This window comes from Corythoichthys intestinalis, chromosome 9 (genome assembly GCF_030265065.1).
Source record: "Corythoichthys intestinalis isolate RoL2023-P3 chromosome 9, ASM3026506v1, whole genome shotgun sequence".
Taxonomy (NCBI): Eukaryota; Metazoa; Chordata; class Actinopteri; order Syngnathiformes; family Syngnathidae; genus Corythoichthys; species Corythoichthys intestinalis.
The window spans coordinates 48,866,292-48,882,648 of NC_080403.1; the positions used below are offsets into that span (position 1 = coordinate 48,866,292).

General features: G+C 38.5%; 1 protein-coding gene across 4 annotated transcripts in view; it reads left to right on the forward strand.

Annotated features, from left to right (window-relative positions):
• The window catches only part of nav1b (neuron navigator 1b), a 202,816-nt gene that overhangs the window by 174,259 nt on the left and 12,200 nt on the right, over nucleotides 1-16,357 (forward strand). For all 4 annotated transcript variants that reach the window (XM_057845420.1, XM_057845417.1, XM_057845418.1 and 1 more), the window contains 8 exons: nucleotides 2,164-2,275; nucleotides 2,369-2,490; nucleotides 2,818-2,999; nucleotides 3,055-3,211; nucleotides 10,692-10,866; nucleotides 10,945-11,036; nucleotides 11,099-11,194; nucleotides 14,128-14,296. In XM_057845420.1, the coding sequence (XP_057701403.1) occupies nucleotides 2,164-2,275; nucleotides 2,369-2,490; nucleotides 2,818-2,999; nucleotides 3,055-3,211; nucleotides 10,692-10,866; nucleotides 10,945-11,036; nucleotides 11,099-11,194; nucleotides 14,128-14,296 (1,105 nt within the window). The remainder of the gene's footprint in view (nucleotides 1-2,163; nucleotides 2,276-2,368; nucleotides 2,491-2,817; nucleotides 3,000-3,054; nucleotides 3,212-10,691; nucleotides 10,867-10,944; nucleotides 11,037-11,098; nucleotides 11,195-14,127; nucleotides 14,297-16,357) is intronic.

Here is a 16,357-nt window from a genome sequence, read left to right on the forward strand (position 1 = left end):
AGTTCTCCTACTTGAAAAGATTAAAAAGGCCTGTAATTGTCAACATGGGTAAACCTCAACCATGAGAGACAGAATGTGGAAGAAAAAAAAAGAAAATCACATTGTTTGATTTTTAAAGAATTTATTTCCAAATTAGATTGGAAAATAAGTATTTGGTCACCTACAAACAAGCAAGATTTCTGGCTGTCAAAGAGGACTAACTTCAATGCCCTTGCTGATGGAGATGTTCACTTCTTCCCAGCCTGGTGCAGGTCTACAATTTTGTCTCTGGTGTCCTTCGACAGCTCTTTGGTCTTGGCCATAGTGGAGTATGGCGTGTGACTGACTGAAATTGTGGACAGGTGTCTTTTATACCGATAATGAGTTAAAACAGGTGCCATTAATACAGGTAACGAGTGGAGCCTCGTTAGACCTCGTTAATGTGTGACAATGTGATTTTCTGTTTTTTTTTTTTTCTTTTTTCCACATTCTGTCTCTCATGGTTGAGATTTACCCATGTTGACAATTACAGGCCTCTCTAATATTTTCAAGTAGGAGAACTTGCACAATTAGCGGTTGACTAAATACTTATTTGCCTCATTGTATTTATGTGTTGTTTTTTTTTTAAACCCAGATATCTCAAAGTAACATATTTTAGAGCTGTAATTGCAATACCGTGAGCTGGCTGATATATAACTTAAATGTATGCCTTTTTCAAGATCGGCCAATATCAGCTGATATACAGCCGATAAAATAAGATAACTGTTATATTCATTGTTTGGATGATGATCTTTGCTAATTAGGATTTTGCACCACCTAGTGGCATGCATTACTAAAGTGAGTGGCAGAAGAAAAAAATTACGTTTTATATATATCATAAGTGTTTCTATTGCTTTTCATAAGTTATGAAAAAAAGTATCTTGGCCTTGACTGTTGGCTACCAAAATCAGCTTTAGAAACTAGCAATCAGATGAATTCTTTTTAAAAAAAATAAAACGGTAAAATGTTATTGCATCACCCTTTGAAATTCGCATGTTGGTTGACCTCTAATCTTTATAAATTAAAGAGTTAATGTGCTACATGGGAATTTGGTCTAATCCCGTTGTTTTTGTTGTGTGCTTTATTCAGAAAAATCAATGGTCAGAAAATGTTTTTTGGGGGGACAGAGAAAATGGAACAAAAAAAACCCTGTCATTAAATAAACATGCTACCTATTGTAAGTAGCGGGACTATCACGATATGACTATTCTTACCAGAGGACACCATGTCAGGGTGAGGGGGCACCGAATAAGAAAGGATAAGAAGAGGGAAGATAGGTCGGATAGGGGTGTGCTTGGGTTAGGTGAGTGAGCAAGCAATGTTAGTAATGTGAAATAGGGAACCTCGGACAAATCACCTGTGACTATCGATGAGTCGACATCCGACTTTTGCAATCTGATCGTTAATCCTGCCACCCAAAATTTTACCTAAGTACGTCTGGGTGCGCCTAGTCATGTGTTTATAGTAGGGCTTTCAAAATTATCGCGTTAACGGGAGGTAATTAATTTTTTTAATGAATCACGTTAAAATATTTGACACATTTAACGCACATGCAGACAGAATAACACATCTCAAACAGAATAAAATGACAGCACAGTGTAATGTCCACTTGTGTTTTTCGGTGTTTTGTCACCCTCTGCTGGCTCTTGGGTGCAACTGATTTTATGGGTTTCAGCACCACATGAGCATTGTGTAATCATTGACATCAACAATGGCGAGCTACTAGTTTGTTTTTTTTAATTGAACATTTTACAAATTTTATTAAAATGAAAACATTAAGAGGGGGTTTAATGTAATATTTCTATAACTTGTACTAACATTTATCTTTTAAGACTACAAGTCTTTCTATCCATGGATGGCTCTAACAGAATGTTATAATGTTAATGCCATCTTGTTGATTTATTGTTATAATAAACAAATACAGTACTTATGTACCGTATGTTGAATGTATATATCCGTCTTGTGTCTTATCTTTCCATTCGAACAATAATTTACAGAAAAATATGGCATATTTTATAGATGGTTTGGATTGCGATTAATTACGATTCATTAATTCTTAAGCTGTAATTAACTCGATTAGAAATTTTAATCGTTTGACAGCCCTAGTTTATAGACATCTGATTATTGTGTTTTGTCTTCCTTCAGGACTCCGAGCTGAACGACTTGAGGGACACCATTGAAATTCTGAAAACTAAAAATGCCGAAGCCCATGACATCATTCAGGGTGCTCTCAATAGTTCCGAAATCGTGTCCAAAGGTAGGAAACAATTTTCACTTTTGGCTTTGACAACTTTGTCGCCAAAGTTTTAGACATAAATTGCTGTATATAAATATACTGATTTCTATTCAGAACTGCAGATAAATCGTCAGAACTCATCTGAAAGCCTCTCCAGCCTCGCTAGCAACATGAGCCACTCAAGCATGGGTAGTCTCAAGGAACAGGAGGCCAAGAAGAAGAAGAAGAAGAGCTGGGTGAGTTTCCACACAATTGTCGGATAAAGTGACGGCAACTTATACTTGCATTAAAACACTTGTCCAGGAAATTTTCCTGCATGTGTTTTGATCCTGCTGTTAAGTAACACTCTTGTCTCTCCCTCATGCCACCACATGGTTTTATTTTCAGGTATATGAGGTGAGTTAAGGTGGCTTGTTAACACTTCATCCTCCTTTTTTTTCACCCGCTCATTCTGTTCCTAAGTGCATTTAGTCTTGTTGAACTGCTTCATCCAGACAAGGGTGTCAAACATGTTATTTAGTCTGTATAGAAGTATTCATTAATTTCCCTTCTCCCCTCAACAGTTACGCAGCTCATTTAATAAAGCCTTCAGCAAGAAAGGCACAAAGCCGGCAGGGCCTTACGCGGACATCGAGGAAATCGCCACTCCGGAGTCGTCGGCTCCACCGTCACCCAAAGTCCACCAAGATGGGACAAACCCATCGCCGTCTTCCATAAAAGCCTCAGCCTCATCTTCGTCATCGGGGTAATGAAACAAACGCCCTAAGAATTGGAATTAAAAGTAACAAGAATGTCCATAGGATCTGCGAGGGGAGCAAGGGTGATGACGACAAGGTTGTGTCAGAACTGCGCTCAGAACTCTGGGAAAAGGAACGGAAACTTACCGACATCCGACTGGAGGCTTTAAACTCCGCCCATCAACTGGATCAGCTGCAGGAAACCATGACCAACATGCAGGTGTGAACATATTTTATGCACCTGATTTCATCATAGAGTACCTCAAGGTTCTGTTCTAGGTCCAGTGTCATAGTGGAGTTCTCTTTACATACGATCTAATTCAGCATGGTCATAGTCATCTTTGTCATGTGCAGTGTTGTCACAGATTACTTGAAAAAGTAATTTAATTACTGATTACTGATTACGCCTCAAAAAAGTAATCTAGTTACTTTACTGATTACTTCATTATCAAAGTAACTAAGTTACTTTAAAAGTAATCTATCAGTTACTTTTTACCCATTTTTCTCCCTTTGCCGCCTAAACATAAGAATGACAACAGAAAAATGTCATCACATGTAATTGATAGGGTTGTTCCGATCATGTTTTTTTGCTCCCGATTCAATTCCAATCATTCCCGATAATTTTTACCGAACATGTACATTTTGGCAATGCATTAAGAAAAAAATGAATAAAACTCGGACGAATATATACATTCAACATACAGTACATAAGTACTGTATTTGTTTATTATGACAATAAATCCTCAAGATGGCATTTACATTATTAACTTTCTTTCTGTGAGAGGGATCCACGGATAGAAAGACTTTTAATTCTTAAAGGATAAATGTGACGTTGTATGTTGTGACTAAATATTGCCATTAAGTGTATTTGTTGAGCTTTCAGTAAATGATACTGTAGCCATTTAACTGTTCTGCCCAAATGCATGATGAGAAGTGCAACCATGACTGTGCGTAGTGGCACCAATTGATATATCTTCTCTGCGTTGGGAAATAACATAGGGTGTTAAGAAAAAGATCAACTACTACCTTGCTTCCCCACATTGCTTCCCACGATATTTCTAATTGTTGAGAGAGGGATTGTAAGGCTTCAGCCAATTAAAAAAAGGCTCCAAAGACTGACAAAATTCACTCTACTCATTTTACGTTGCCTTTTAACTCTATATATAGGTAAAACGGCGCAATTATAGATTGAACGCAACAATGCGTGAGTAGGTCGTGCAGCGCATGCGTTAATTGCGTCAAATATTTTAACATGATTAATTATAAAAAAATTAATTACCGCCGTTAACGCGATAAATTTGATAGCCCTAGTTTAAGCCAAAACTAAAGACTCTGGATGAGCGTAAGACATTTTTTCTGCAATGTTAAATACAATTAGAAAACGATTTAGTTAAAAAATATATATATATTAAAAAAAGGCATGTCCGATATTTTTTTTGCCGATTCCGATACTTTGGGAATGACGTGATCGGGACATCTTAAGTAATTGACTTTCCGATGATTGAATTTAAAGGGGAATATCAGAATTTCGCACGAGCTTAGCCACTCCGGAGCCCTGAAACTAACAAATATCTGACAAACTGCTTGGAATTTGTTGAAATCAACTCCACCGACCAATTAAACCCCGCTAACTCTAAGATTAAGCCTAATGTCAAAACTTGTGAATTTCGGGTTATGGTTAACAGCATATCAGTGCCAATGTAAAACAATGCAAACCGACGGCACAATAATCAACAACACACAAGTGGATTGGTCAGTGCAATAAACACAAAGGTGGTGGCGAGCGCGGATGCGCGTGCAGCCGTGCACATTAACAACTCGGAAGTACTCCTCTCAACACACACGCGGTCAATTTGGCCACAAAATGTGGCGGCAACTAAGCACTTTACACTCAGTCGGACTTACAACACATCCCACAGATGCCAAACGAACACATCACTTCATGGCATAAATGTAAACAAAGCTTGCCAACTTGGAGCGATGACTGCCCATTGTTGCTACGGCAAAACTACGAAACGGCTGCGCATGTAGGGGGTCCAACCTTTTGCTGATACCCTCCAGAATGAAGGAAAAATACTCACCTTCATTCATGGATATCCACAGATCAACATTCTCTTGCAACGTCTCAACACATGGCGCGAATGTCCACCCGCCTCAGTCCCACAACACGTGACGCGAGACCAAGGAAATAGCTAAGAAGTTGTCATGGAAACACTTACCGGGAACCTTTTATTTTAGCATTTTCTATTCAAAATGCTCTTCGTACATGACTACAATATTCTTCATTCTACATACGTTATGAGGCAATGAAAAAATAGTAACACAGAGACGTTAAGGAAACTAACTTTAATCAGATTACTGGTGTAGTAAAATGAACGCGTTAGATTACTCGTTACTGAAAAAAGTAATCAGATTATAGTAACGCGTTACTAACTAGCGCGTTACTGACAACACTGGTCATGTGCCACATTGTAGTTTAGAATTTTATGTTAGCCAACCCATATAAATAGTTAAGTCATTTGGCTGCCATTGACGGTGCAAGGGGCAAATAAACATTCATTCACCCTTCCCAATCAAAATGTATTGCACGTCTTGAGCGGTCAATGGTAGGTACACTAGGGCTGCCACAATTAATTGTATAAATAAATGAATTGTCATCTATATTGATAGACACATTGTTCATCTCAAAATTATCTAAATCATTTTTTAAACCCTATAAATAATACATTTTTATTTCCCTTTAAAAAAAATTGGTAAACCATATACAGTGGTACCTTGACATACGATCGCTTCGACACACGATCTTTTCGACATCCGACATAAAATTTGACTCGCCATTTGTTTCCGCATCTGACGAAATGCTTGAAATACGACGACATGACAGCCCCGGAGACGGACACACGGCGGATTTTCTTGTGAGAGAAATCAACACAGGTTTCAAAAAGGTTGGTACAGGTGGTGAAAGAAGGAAAAAGGTGCCACTTACCATTGAAACGAAGATGTAAATGGTAGAAAAATATGAGCATGGGGTGCTCATCCGTGAACTGGCTCAACAATACATCTCCATGGTCTTCTTCCGACTACCGTTCGCCAGTCTTTATAAGTTAAGGTGGCAATTATTATTGTGGTAACATCGTCAAAGAAATCACCAGCTTCGTCAGGTTTTTATCATTTATTTCAGAACTTGTGCTACACAACACGCCTACTGTCCGCCGCAGTTGACGGTGTTCTCAACAAATCATTAAAAGTGACTCTCAACCGCACCGCTCTCTCTCTGTCTCGTCAGCCAAGCGGTGTGTGTTCAGGTACAGCAAAAAATGTCCGCAACATTAGAACCCATTCCGTTACAGTATTACAGGAATTATTAGTATTACTATATTATTATTCCGATTTTTATTTATAATTTATTTGTTTTAAAATGTGTAATTGCTATTTTTAATCGTACCAGCAGTATTTATTACGGATTTAGTGTAAGTTTTTGGGCTGTGGAACGAATTAATGAAATTTAGGGCTGTCAAACGATTAAAATTTTTAATCGAGTTAATTACAGCTTAAAAATTAATTAATCATAATTAATCGCAATTAATTGCAATTCAAACCATCTATAAAATATGCCATATTTTTCTATGAATTATATATATATTCTGTAAAATAAATTGTTGGAATGGAAAGATAAGACACAAGATGGATATATACACTCAACATACGGACTGTAGTGGGCATTTCACTCTACTGTCAAATCTGTCTATGCTGTCCTTACTCCGAAGCGTCTACTTTTTCCAAAGCTAGACAGCTAGTGAACGACGCCTTAATAATTAGACTTCCTTTTTCATCTGATTTATTAATAAAATGGCCTCAAACCATTGTCCTCTTTAGACCGTCGTAAAACTAGAAAAAAAAAAGTACACAAGCATTGCATTAGCAACAACGTTAGCTTAGCAAGCTATACAGGTTAACTAAACATAAATAAAAAGCGTCTCATACAAAAATATAACATTTCGCTTATTAACATAATATGTACATTCTTTACAACAACCATACTTACGGACAAATCCTGTCCAAGGATCATATAAGCACAACAGAGACGTCGTGCAGCCATATTGAACTGGCAAGAAAATAACTAACCAACCAATAAACCATGTCACAAAGCGACCACAAAAGTTCGCTGTTAGACAGCACAAAAAACTTTGCTGTAAAACTTACCAAAAGGCAGAATACTGTCTGAGCGGGACATGTGCGTTAATTGCGTCAAATATTTTGACGTGATTAATTTAAAAAATTAATTACCACGCGTTAACACGATAATTTTGACAGCCCTAATTAAAACACCTCTTAATGTTTTTGTTGTAATAAAATATGTTAAAATTTCAATCAAAAAATAAACTAGTAGCCCGCCATTGTTGATGTCAATAATTACTTACACAATGCACATGGGTGCTGAAGCCTATAAAATCAGTTGCAACCAAGCGCCAGCAGAGGGCGGCAAAACTCCATAAAACACAATTAACAATTAACACGCGTTAATTTTGACAGCCCTAATGAAATTATAATGTATTCTTATGGGAAAATCCTGCTCAACATACGACCATTTCGACTTCCAAACAAGGTCCTGGAACGAATTAACTTTGTATGTAGAGGTACTACTGTATATTGATAGATTGCCAAATTGTCCAGATCCAATAAGCTCAAAGCCTATAAATAATATATTTTTATATCCTTAATAAAACATAAATATAGTTTATGATTTTTTAAAAATTATTTTAAAATTAAAACAGGGAAAACATAAATATTCTCTTTAAAATACAGGTACATAAAGTCCGTTAGCTTCAATGCTATGAATGCTAACGTATTCACAATTCTCATTGAAAATCGCTCACACTTAAAGCAGTAATGTGAAGTAATTTCTTCACATGCCAAATAGGGTCACAAGTAAAGTAATTAAACATTGTCCAACAAATAAAGCATGAAAAAATAATTTATATGTTGTATATTTGACAAAATAATCGCGTTTCCGAAGTTTGAGCCTGAAAGGGGACGAACCCGGAAGTAATACGTCACACCGGGAACGCGATGGCACCTCCATACATACGGCCGCCATACAAAGCCCTTCAAACAATGATTCAAACAGCTATATAAGCGATAGATCAAGCGCAAGGGAGGAGATCCAAGTTTTTGAAGAGTTGGAGGAAGAAGAGGAGATTGGAATTTTATGTTATTAGCCAGACGCCAGTCAGGATGCAAACAATGTGCCTAGACTTCCTGACATGGAATGGATACAAGACCCATCGAGATTACAACATTGGTAAGATATAGGCTGTTATTATTTTCATGATTTGAAGATGCAGGCATTTGCACATAATTTTATGTTTTTGTCTATCTGATGACATTGTTAAAAAAAAAAAAAATCTGACTTCATGTTCATTTTGGCAGATCCGGCAGCTCTCGTGCATATACAATAATAATACAAAAACGTTGGGGGGGAAGAAGGAGATGAGTCGTTGTTATATCTTGACCGAGTGACCCACACGACACCTTTATTGGTTTTTACAACTTTACTCAACGTCTTGCCAAGTGACTGAACAACAACGTTTCTCTCTTAGTGAAGGAGTAAGGCACAAACAATAACACATCTAAATGACATGCGTACACTCTACTGGTGAACTCCCGTATTACAACTAAATAATATCCACTATATCACAGTCGCCGATGACTTTCTCCACTTTTTTGTGGCAACAATAAGAAAACAAAGTGGCGTCTAATGGCATGAGGAAATGTAGTTTTTTCTCACAAGCGAACAGATTACAAAGCACCAATTCAGTGTTGTCCCGAGACTACATTTCCCATGATTCACTGCGTGGCCTGCGCGCTCGCTGATTCGCTGCCAGACATTAAAAGCAACACTTGTCACCTGTCAGCGGCTCTCGCGAAGCGGCGAAACACAAACTAGAAGGCTATCTGCAACGTGACCGTGAATTATCGCGACGCCGACCCGCTTATGTGCACATCCACACCCCTTTCCCGATTGATAGTGGATTAACCTTTTCGGACAAGATCGTAGATGACGCACAATTTAAACACGCTTAACCTAGCGAACACAACAACAACTATGATCGGGGATAGCCTCGGCTAACGTCGCTAGCTTATACTGTTCATTCCACAACAGTTGGCAGCTGTGCTTTGACAAAGTCATCAGTCATCTATCCAAAAATCACACTTGCATTTTGGCAAATCCTTGATCATAAGCAGATCGGTTAAGGAAGCAGGCATCTTCGAAGTGTTTGCAGCAGAGAACACTACTCGATGATGGCGTGAAATTCATTCGCTTCGTGCGAACGAAAGATGTCCATTTACGTGCCCTGCTATCCTTTGGCCACTCATACAACTTTTCGTTTGAGTGAGAACAAAACATCGCCACACACCGCCATGGCATCTTACCGAGAAGCAATGCAACAAACAATACTGTTCTCTGGCGGACTTCCCTCGCACTTCCCGGTGTGACGTCATTTCCGAAGATTTCCGAAGATTGCCGAAGAAAAGCATTTTCGTTGTCAAGGGCGTTGCTATGGGTTAAACAAAGAATCTGGAAGGGTTGCGTTAAAAAAAATAATGAAAATATGCTTATAATTGTTTAGCCATTGATATTATTCAAAAACATGGTTGGCCAACCTTACTTCAAAGTTCCCCTTTAACTCTACAAACAGTAGCTGCGAAGTTAATTAAAAATGCATACACAAACATATATTAGCTGAAACAACTTACAACCTTATGTGGGCCAAACCAGAGCGCAGCTGTCCTTTATCCATGTCAGACGAGAGTCTGCTCCTCAGTCCAGCCAAATCCAACGCTGCCACCAGAGGGCGGTGTATCCGCCATCAAACAAAATACAATACTTTAGGACAGGGTTCACTAAATCCGGACTTCGTTGCCACTTTTCCTGTCGTGTTTTCCACGTCTCTCTCCCCTGACACACCTGAATCAAATGATTATGTCATTGGCAACCTCTCCAGAATCCTGATAATGATCCTGATTATTTTGATTCAGGTGTGTTGGAGGATGGACACATGGAAACACGACAGGAAAATTGGCACCGAGGTCCGTATGTAGTGAACCCTGCTTTAGGACTTTTTGGATAGTTATTTGGGGGTTCTTAAAGGACTAATTCTGACTTGCGCGTAAATTCGGTTCATAACCCGGGGACTACCTGTATGTATTTTTTTTGTTTTGATTTACAACATTTAATAAACAAAAAACGGGGTGCAGGGGTTGGTAAACATTCTCTTTTCTTCATTTTTCGATTTAATTAAAAAAAAGAAAAAAGGGACAGTATTTATTTTTTCAGGGTGGGAAAACAGTAAATATATTTTTAATACTATATATTTAATTTTTATCTTTTATTTACAAATTTTAATAAACCAAAAAGGGGAAGAACCAGTAAACATTTTCTTTTTTTCTACAGGATTTTGAATTTAGTTTTTTTTAAAAATCACTTTATTTTTTGATTTAAAAAAATACTGTATATATTACATTGACAAAAAACTAAATATTCTTGTTTTTCATTGACATGACAACATAGTTGATGCACGTTTTAATTTTTGGGGCCACACAAAAAAAATATATAACACGGCGAGCAAAATCTTGCCCTTGGGCTGCCAGTTTGACACCCCAGATGTAATTGTTAAAGGTCATTCCTGTTTCAACAGAGGACAGTGGACAGTCTCAAGGTGGAGAACGACCAACTCAAGACAAGTGGCTTGTCCCCCTGTCAATCTCCCGGACCCTCCAGCTCAGTTTCCCAGTCCTCAGGTCTCTCTAATCTCACCAATTTATCACCGCGTCATTCTGTGGCAATTCGGGAGGCCAGAAGAACAAGCACAGGTACAGCTCAAACCAAGGCGTGCCATCATTTTTACCAGCGTCCATGCCCGCCATTAAATAGTTGTTTCCTCGCGGCAGATTCCACGGATTACTTCAGCCTCTCCTCTCAGCGAGATGACCACCGTGTCAGGGTGGTTGTTTGCGTGGCAGATTTGCACGTCTTCAAAGATGTAAGATTGCCGTTTCTAAAGGTGTAGAGGATATGATACATGTGCCTTATTCGTGTCATCAGGAGGTCAAGCAGCAAGACTTTTTCGTCGGGACAGTTAGGGTGAACGGCAGGATGGACTGGCCTATGCTAGACTCTGCCGTCAGCCAGGCCTTCAAGGTGAGGCGGCTTCTTCTTTGAGCAGGGACTGAATGACGTTTTTAAACCAGCTGTTGTGTTTAATTTAAGCAGGCTGTTTTAAAGTGTTCCAACTAGCGCAAGCAGTGATAAAAACGCAGATGTGATAACGGCAAACCCAGCTGAGCTGAACAGTGGCGCCTCCAGAAATTTTTCATAGGGGTGGCCAGATGGGGCCACTTAAAATCTTGGGGTGGCCAAAACTAAAAGACATAATTTCAGGTTTTCATTATATTATTGCAGTAAAAAGGTCAGGGGAATACTATCAACACTGCTACTGATATACTTTGGTGTATTGTGTAATATTTGATGTTACTAATGATTTAATGTGCATAGTCCATAGCTGTCCAGTAAACATTTTGAGTTCCACAACAATTCTGTTTTATTGTGTTATGTATATATTAGGCATAAGGTGTACATTTAACCAGGGCTGTCAAATGATTAAAAAATTTAATCGAGTTAATCACAGCTTAAAAATTAATTAATCGTAATTAATCGCAATTCAAACCATCTCTAAAATATGCCATATTTTTCTGTAAATTATTGTTGGAATGGAAAGATATATACATTCAACATATTGTACATAAGTACCGTATTTGTTTATTATAACAATGAATCCACAAGATGGCATTAACATTGTTGAATTCTTTCTGTGAAAGAGATCCACGGATAGAAAGACTTGTAATTCTTAAAGGATAAATGTGAGTTTGTATATTGTGACTAAATATTGCCATCTAGTGTATTCGTTGAGCTTTCAGTAAATGATACTGTAGCGACTTAACTGTTCTGCCCAAATGCATGATGGGAAGTGGTGCAACCATGACTGTGTGTGGTGGCTGCAAATGCTATATCTTCTCTGCGTTAGGTACACTACAGAGTGTTAAGAAAAAGATCAACTCCTGTCATTCTTCCCCACGTCGCTTCCTACAATATTTATAGTTGCTGTGGGAGAGATGACAAAGCTTTTGCCAATTAAAAGCACGGCCCCAATGAATGCTTGTATCTACTCCACTCTGCCTCTTATCTCTGTATATAAGTAAAATGGCGCCATTGTAGGCTGTTTGGGGCAATGCGTGAATGAGTTGTACCGCCAATGCATTAATTGTGATAAATATTTTCACGTGATTAATTAAAAAAAATTCAATACCGCCCATTAACGCGATAAATTTAACAGCCCTACATTTAACAAAACAAAATAAATGCATTCATTTGGGATGAAATGCATAACTGATGCTAAAACAATCTAACGATATACTGTCAAGCGGGGTGGCCAGTGGGGGGGCCAACCAATTTATAGGGGTGGCCGTGGCCACCCCTGGCCACCCTCTGGTGGCGCCACTGGAGCTGAAGCATTGACGTCTGAGGATTTTCCTATTGTTTGGCAATGTATAAACTAGAGTTGTCTCCATCACATATTTTTGCGCACGAGTTTGAGTCCGAGTCATCTGATTTTCAGGGTCTGCTGATACCAAGCACCGATCCAATACTTTGGCAGTTTATTAATGTATTTAATAATTTATAGCAAAACATCATTTTTTGTGTTTCTCTTACAATATCCTTGTCCATCCTTATTATTTGGTTGCTTTGTAGCCATTAAAATCCATCTTAAAAACACAATTTTTAGATTCTGATCTTCTTCTGATCGCAGTGTCATGTCGTAATTATGATTGTCTAATGACAGTCTTATGGCACCAATGTACTGCTGCAAAGATAAACGATTAACTCGAGTATTCGATTAGAAAAAAATATTGTTGCTTCGAGTATTTGTTTAATGTGCCGTTGTAATAGTTTATTTTGAAAGTGTTTACATTTGGTTTTATTGATTAGGGTGGGTACACTGACCTCTGGTCTGAGCTAAGTTTTTGTTTGAGCTAATGTTTCTTTAATGCATTCATAATTCAGTTTATAGGTATATTTAGCCGTTTTTTGTGGGAACATGTGTCTGAACCATTTGTTAAGAGCATTGTAAAAAAAAAAAAAAATTAGCATTTTATAGCATTTAAGCTAGTGGACTTTTTCTTGTAAGTTAGCCAATTGTTCTTGTGTTGTACATAGATCCTCATTGAAAAAAAATATATATACTGTATATACCGTTTTGAGTCTCAGCTCAGGTATTTTAATTTTTCATGTTCCTTATCCGATTACTCGATTATTCAAACTAACTAGTCCATCGATTAATCGACTACTAAAATATTCGATAGCTGCAGGCCTACACCTCTGTCAAATAAAGTGTTACCAAATACCATAACTAGCAATTGATAAACAACTAGAACAGTAACTGAATAAATAATTAGCACAGAACACGAATTTTGAGTGTTATTTACATCGGTAGCACTGAAATGCATGCTAGGAGGCATGTTGGACGACAACAAGTGTTGACGGCAGGTGGCAGCAGAGGTTGACTTTCCGAAGGGAGTAATTATGGCCAAATGAAGCTTTTTGAAGCAGTGAAGCTTTGCAGCCAATTGGTTCAAAGCTTCATAGTGGTTCATTTGGTCTTTTGACAACCATATGATGCCGCTGTCAAATAAAGTGTTAGTTACTATCTGTTATTGTAAATATCCCATAATACAGTGTGGACAGCTTCGGTTTATAGTCCATTGCGGCTTATCTATGAACAAATTATGTCTTCCTGTCAAATTTGGTGGGTGGAGGCTTATAGTCAGGGTCGCCTTATAGTGCGAGAATTATGGTTTATACATCTTCAAAACCCGATCTTCTTTACCCGATTCCAATCTCTGAAAATGAAGTATTCTGGCCCGATTTCCAATCCTGTGATTGGATCATGAACATCCCTCATACCTTCGGCCATTTGTTTTGGACGTTTGTGTCTATTGGCATAGTGACGTATTTCCGATGCTCTGATGTTCATTATCGTTGGATTATTTCTCATATTACTGTACCGCTCGTTCCAGGTTTACATCGCCAAGGTGGACCCCACCTCCAGTCTTGGTCTGTCAACAGACTCCATCTACAGCTACAGCATGGGTCACATCAAGAGGGTTCTGGGAGGAGAGGCACCAGAGACTCAGCCTTCTCGTTGCATGTCCCGAGGGCCCACCAGCATCACCGTTGCCCTTAAAGGTATAAAACGAACTAACAGTTTTCATCTGTAGTTCTCTGTAAAAACTGCGATAAACTTCAAAAACTTAAAAAACAAACATCAAGTGGTATTTACTAGGTCAGCTAAAGTTCTTTCTCCAAGCCCTTAAGTGAGCTTTTTTTTGATACCAGCAAATGTTTGCAAGAAAACTTGCAAGAGTTAAATATTTCATAACACATCTACATTTGGGGCCTGCCTTTCATCCAACATTATTTGATCATTACTTTTCACATTTAACAACTTTTCTCCAACTCACGGAGGTATCTGAAAATCACAGTGCTCACCAGACAAAACTTAAAAACAACATCAAAACAACATACAGGTCAAATTTTGGCCCAATTTTCTATAGTTGTTTAATGCTTCAGATGTTAAAAATATTTGTGTACTTTAAACAAACTCAAACATGACAAGCCAAAGTGAAGGAAAAAAATGGTGTCCAATTCGTGTGTAACCCAATACTTTGTAACTCCGTGCCAGCCAGATCCAGCTGGTCGACCCACTGGCCCTCCACGGATATCAATACGGAACCCTACACTTGCGCAATCTTGCGGGTTCGCTCTGGCTACACTAGAAGTTATTTTCAGAGCCAAATGCTTGGGCAACACATAGCTTATGAAGGGCATGCAAGCTAGTACGTAAACTAATTTGCCCGACACCTTCTTTCTCCCATCGTCGTCTTTCATTAATAACAAATATCATGTTTGCCGTCCTTAAATTGAGGTTAATCATGAGTTAGGATTTTGGAGTGCCGTAAGCCACATGGTGCTTTCTAATTAACAGCACCAAAATAACACTGTCTCAGGATTACATACAGTGCCTTGCAAAAGTATTCGGCCCCCTTGAATCTTGCAACCTTTCGCCACATTTCAGGCTTCAAACATAAAGATATGAAATTTAAATTTTTGTCAAGAATCAACAACAAGTGGGACACAATCGTGAAGTGGAACAACATTTATTGGATAATTTAAACTTTTTTAACAAATAAAAAACTGAAAAGTGGGGCGTGCAATATTCGGCCCCTTTACTTTCAGTGCAGCAAACTCACTCCAGAAGTTCAGTGAGGATCTCTGAATGATCCAATGTTGTCCTAAATGACCGATGATGATAAATAGAATCCACCTGTGTGTAATCAAGTCTCTGTATAAATGCACCTGCTCTGCGATAGTCTCAGGGTTCTGTTTAAAGTGCAGAGAGCATTATGAAAACCAAGGAACACACCAGGCAGGTCCGAGATACTGTTGTGGAGAAGTTTAAAGCCGGATTTGGATGCAAAAAGATTTCCCAAGCTTTAAACATCTCAAGGAGCAATGTGCAAGCCATCATATTGAAATGGAAGGAGCATCAGACCACTGCAAATCTACCAAGACCCGGCCGTCCTTCCAAACTTTCTTCTCAAACAAGGAGAAAACTGATCAGAGATGCAGCCAAGAGGCCCATGATCACTCTGGATGAATTGCAGAGATCTACAGCTGAGGTGGGAGAGTCTGTCCATAGGACAACAATCAGTCGTACACTACACAAATCTGGCCTTTATGGAAGAGTGGCAAGAAGAAAGCCATTTCTCAAAGATATCCATAAAAAGTCTCGTTTAAAGTTTGCCACAAGCCACCTGGGAGACACACCAAACATGTGGAAGAAGGTGCTCTGGTCAGATGAAACCAAAATTGAACTTTTTGGCCACAATGCAAAACGTCCAGACCTGAATCCAATGGAGAATCTGTGGAAAGAGCTGAAGACTGCTGTTCACAAACACTTTCCATCCAACCTCACTGAGCTCGAGCTGTTTTGCAAGGAAGAATGGGCAAGAATGTCAGTCTCTCCATGTGCAAAACTGATAGAAACATACCCCAAGCGACTTGCAGCTGTAATTGGAGCAAAAGGTGGCGCTACAAAGTATTAACGCAAGGGGGCCGAATAATATTGCACGCCCCACTTTTCAGTTTTTTATTTGTTAAAAAAGTTTAAATTACCCAATAAATTTTGTTCCACTTCACGATTGTGTCCCACTTGTTGTTGATTCTTGACAAAAAATTAAAATTTTA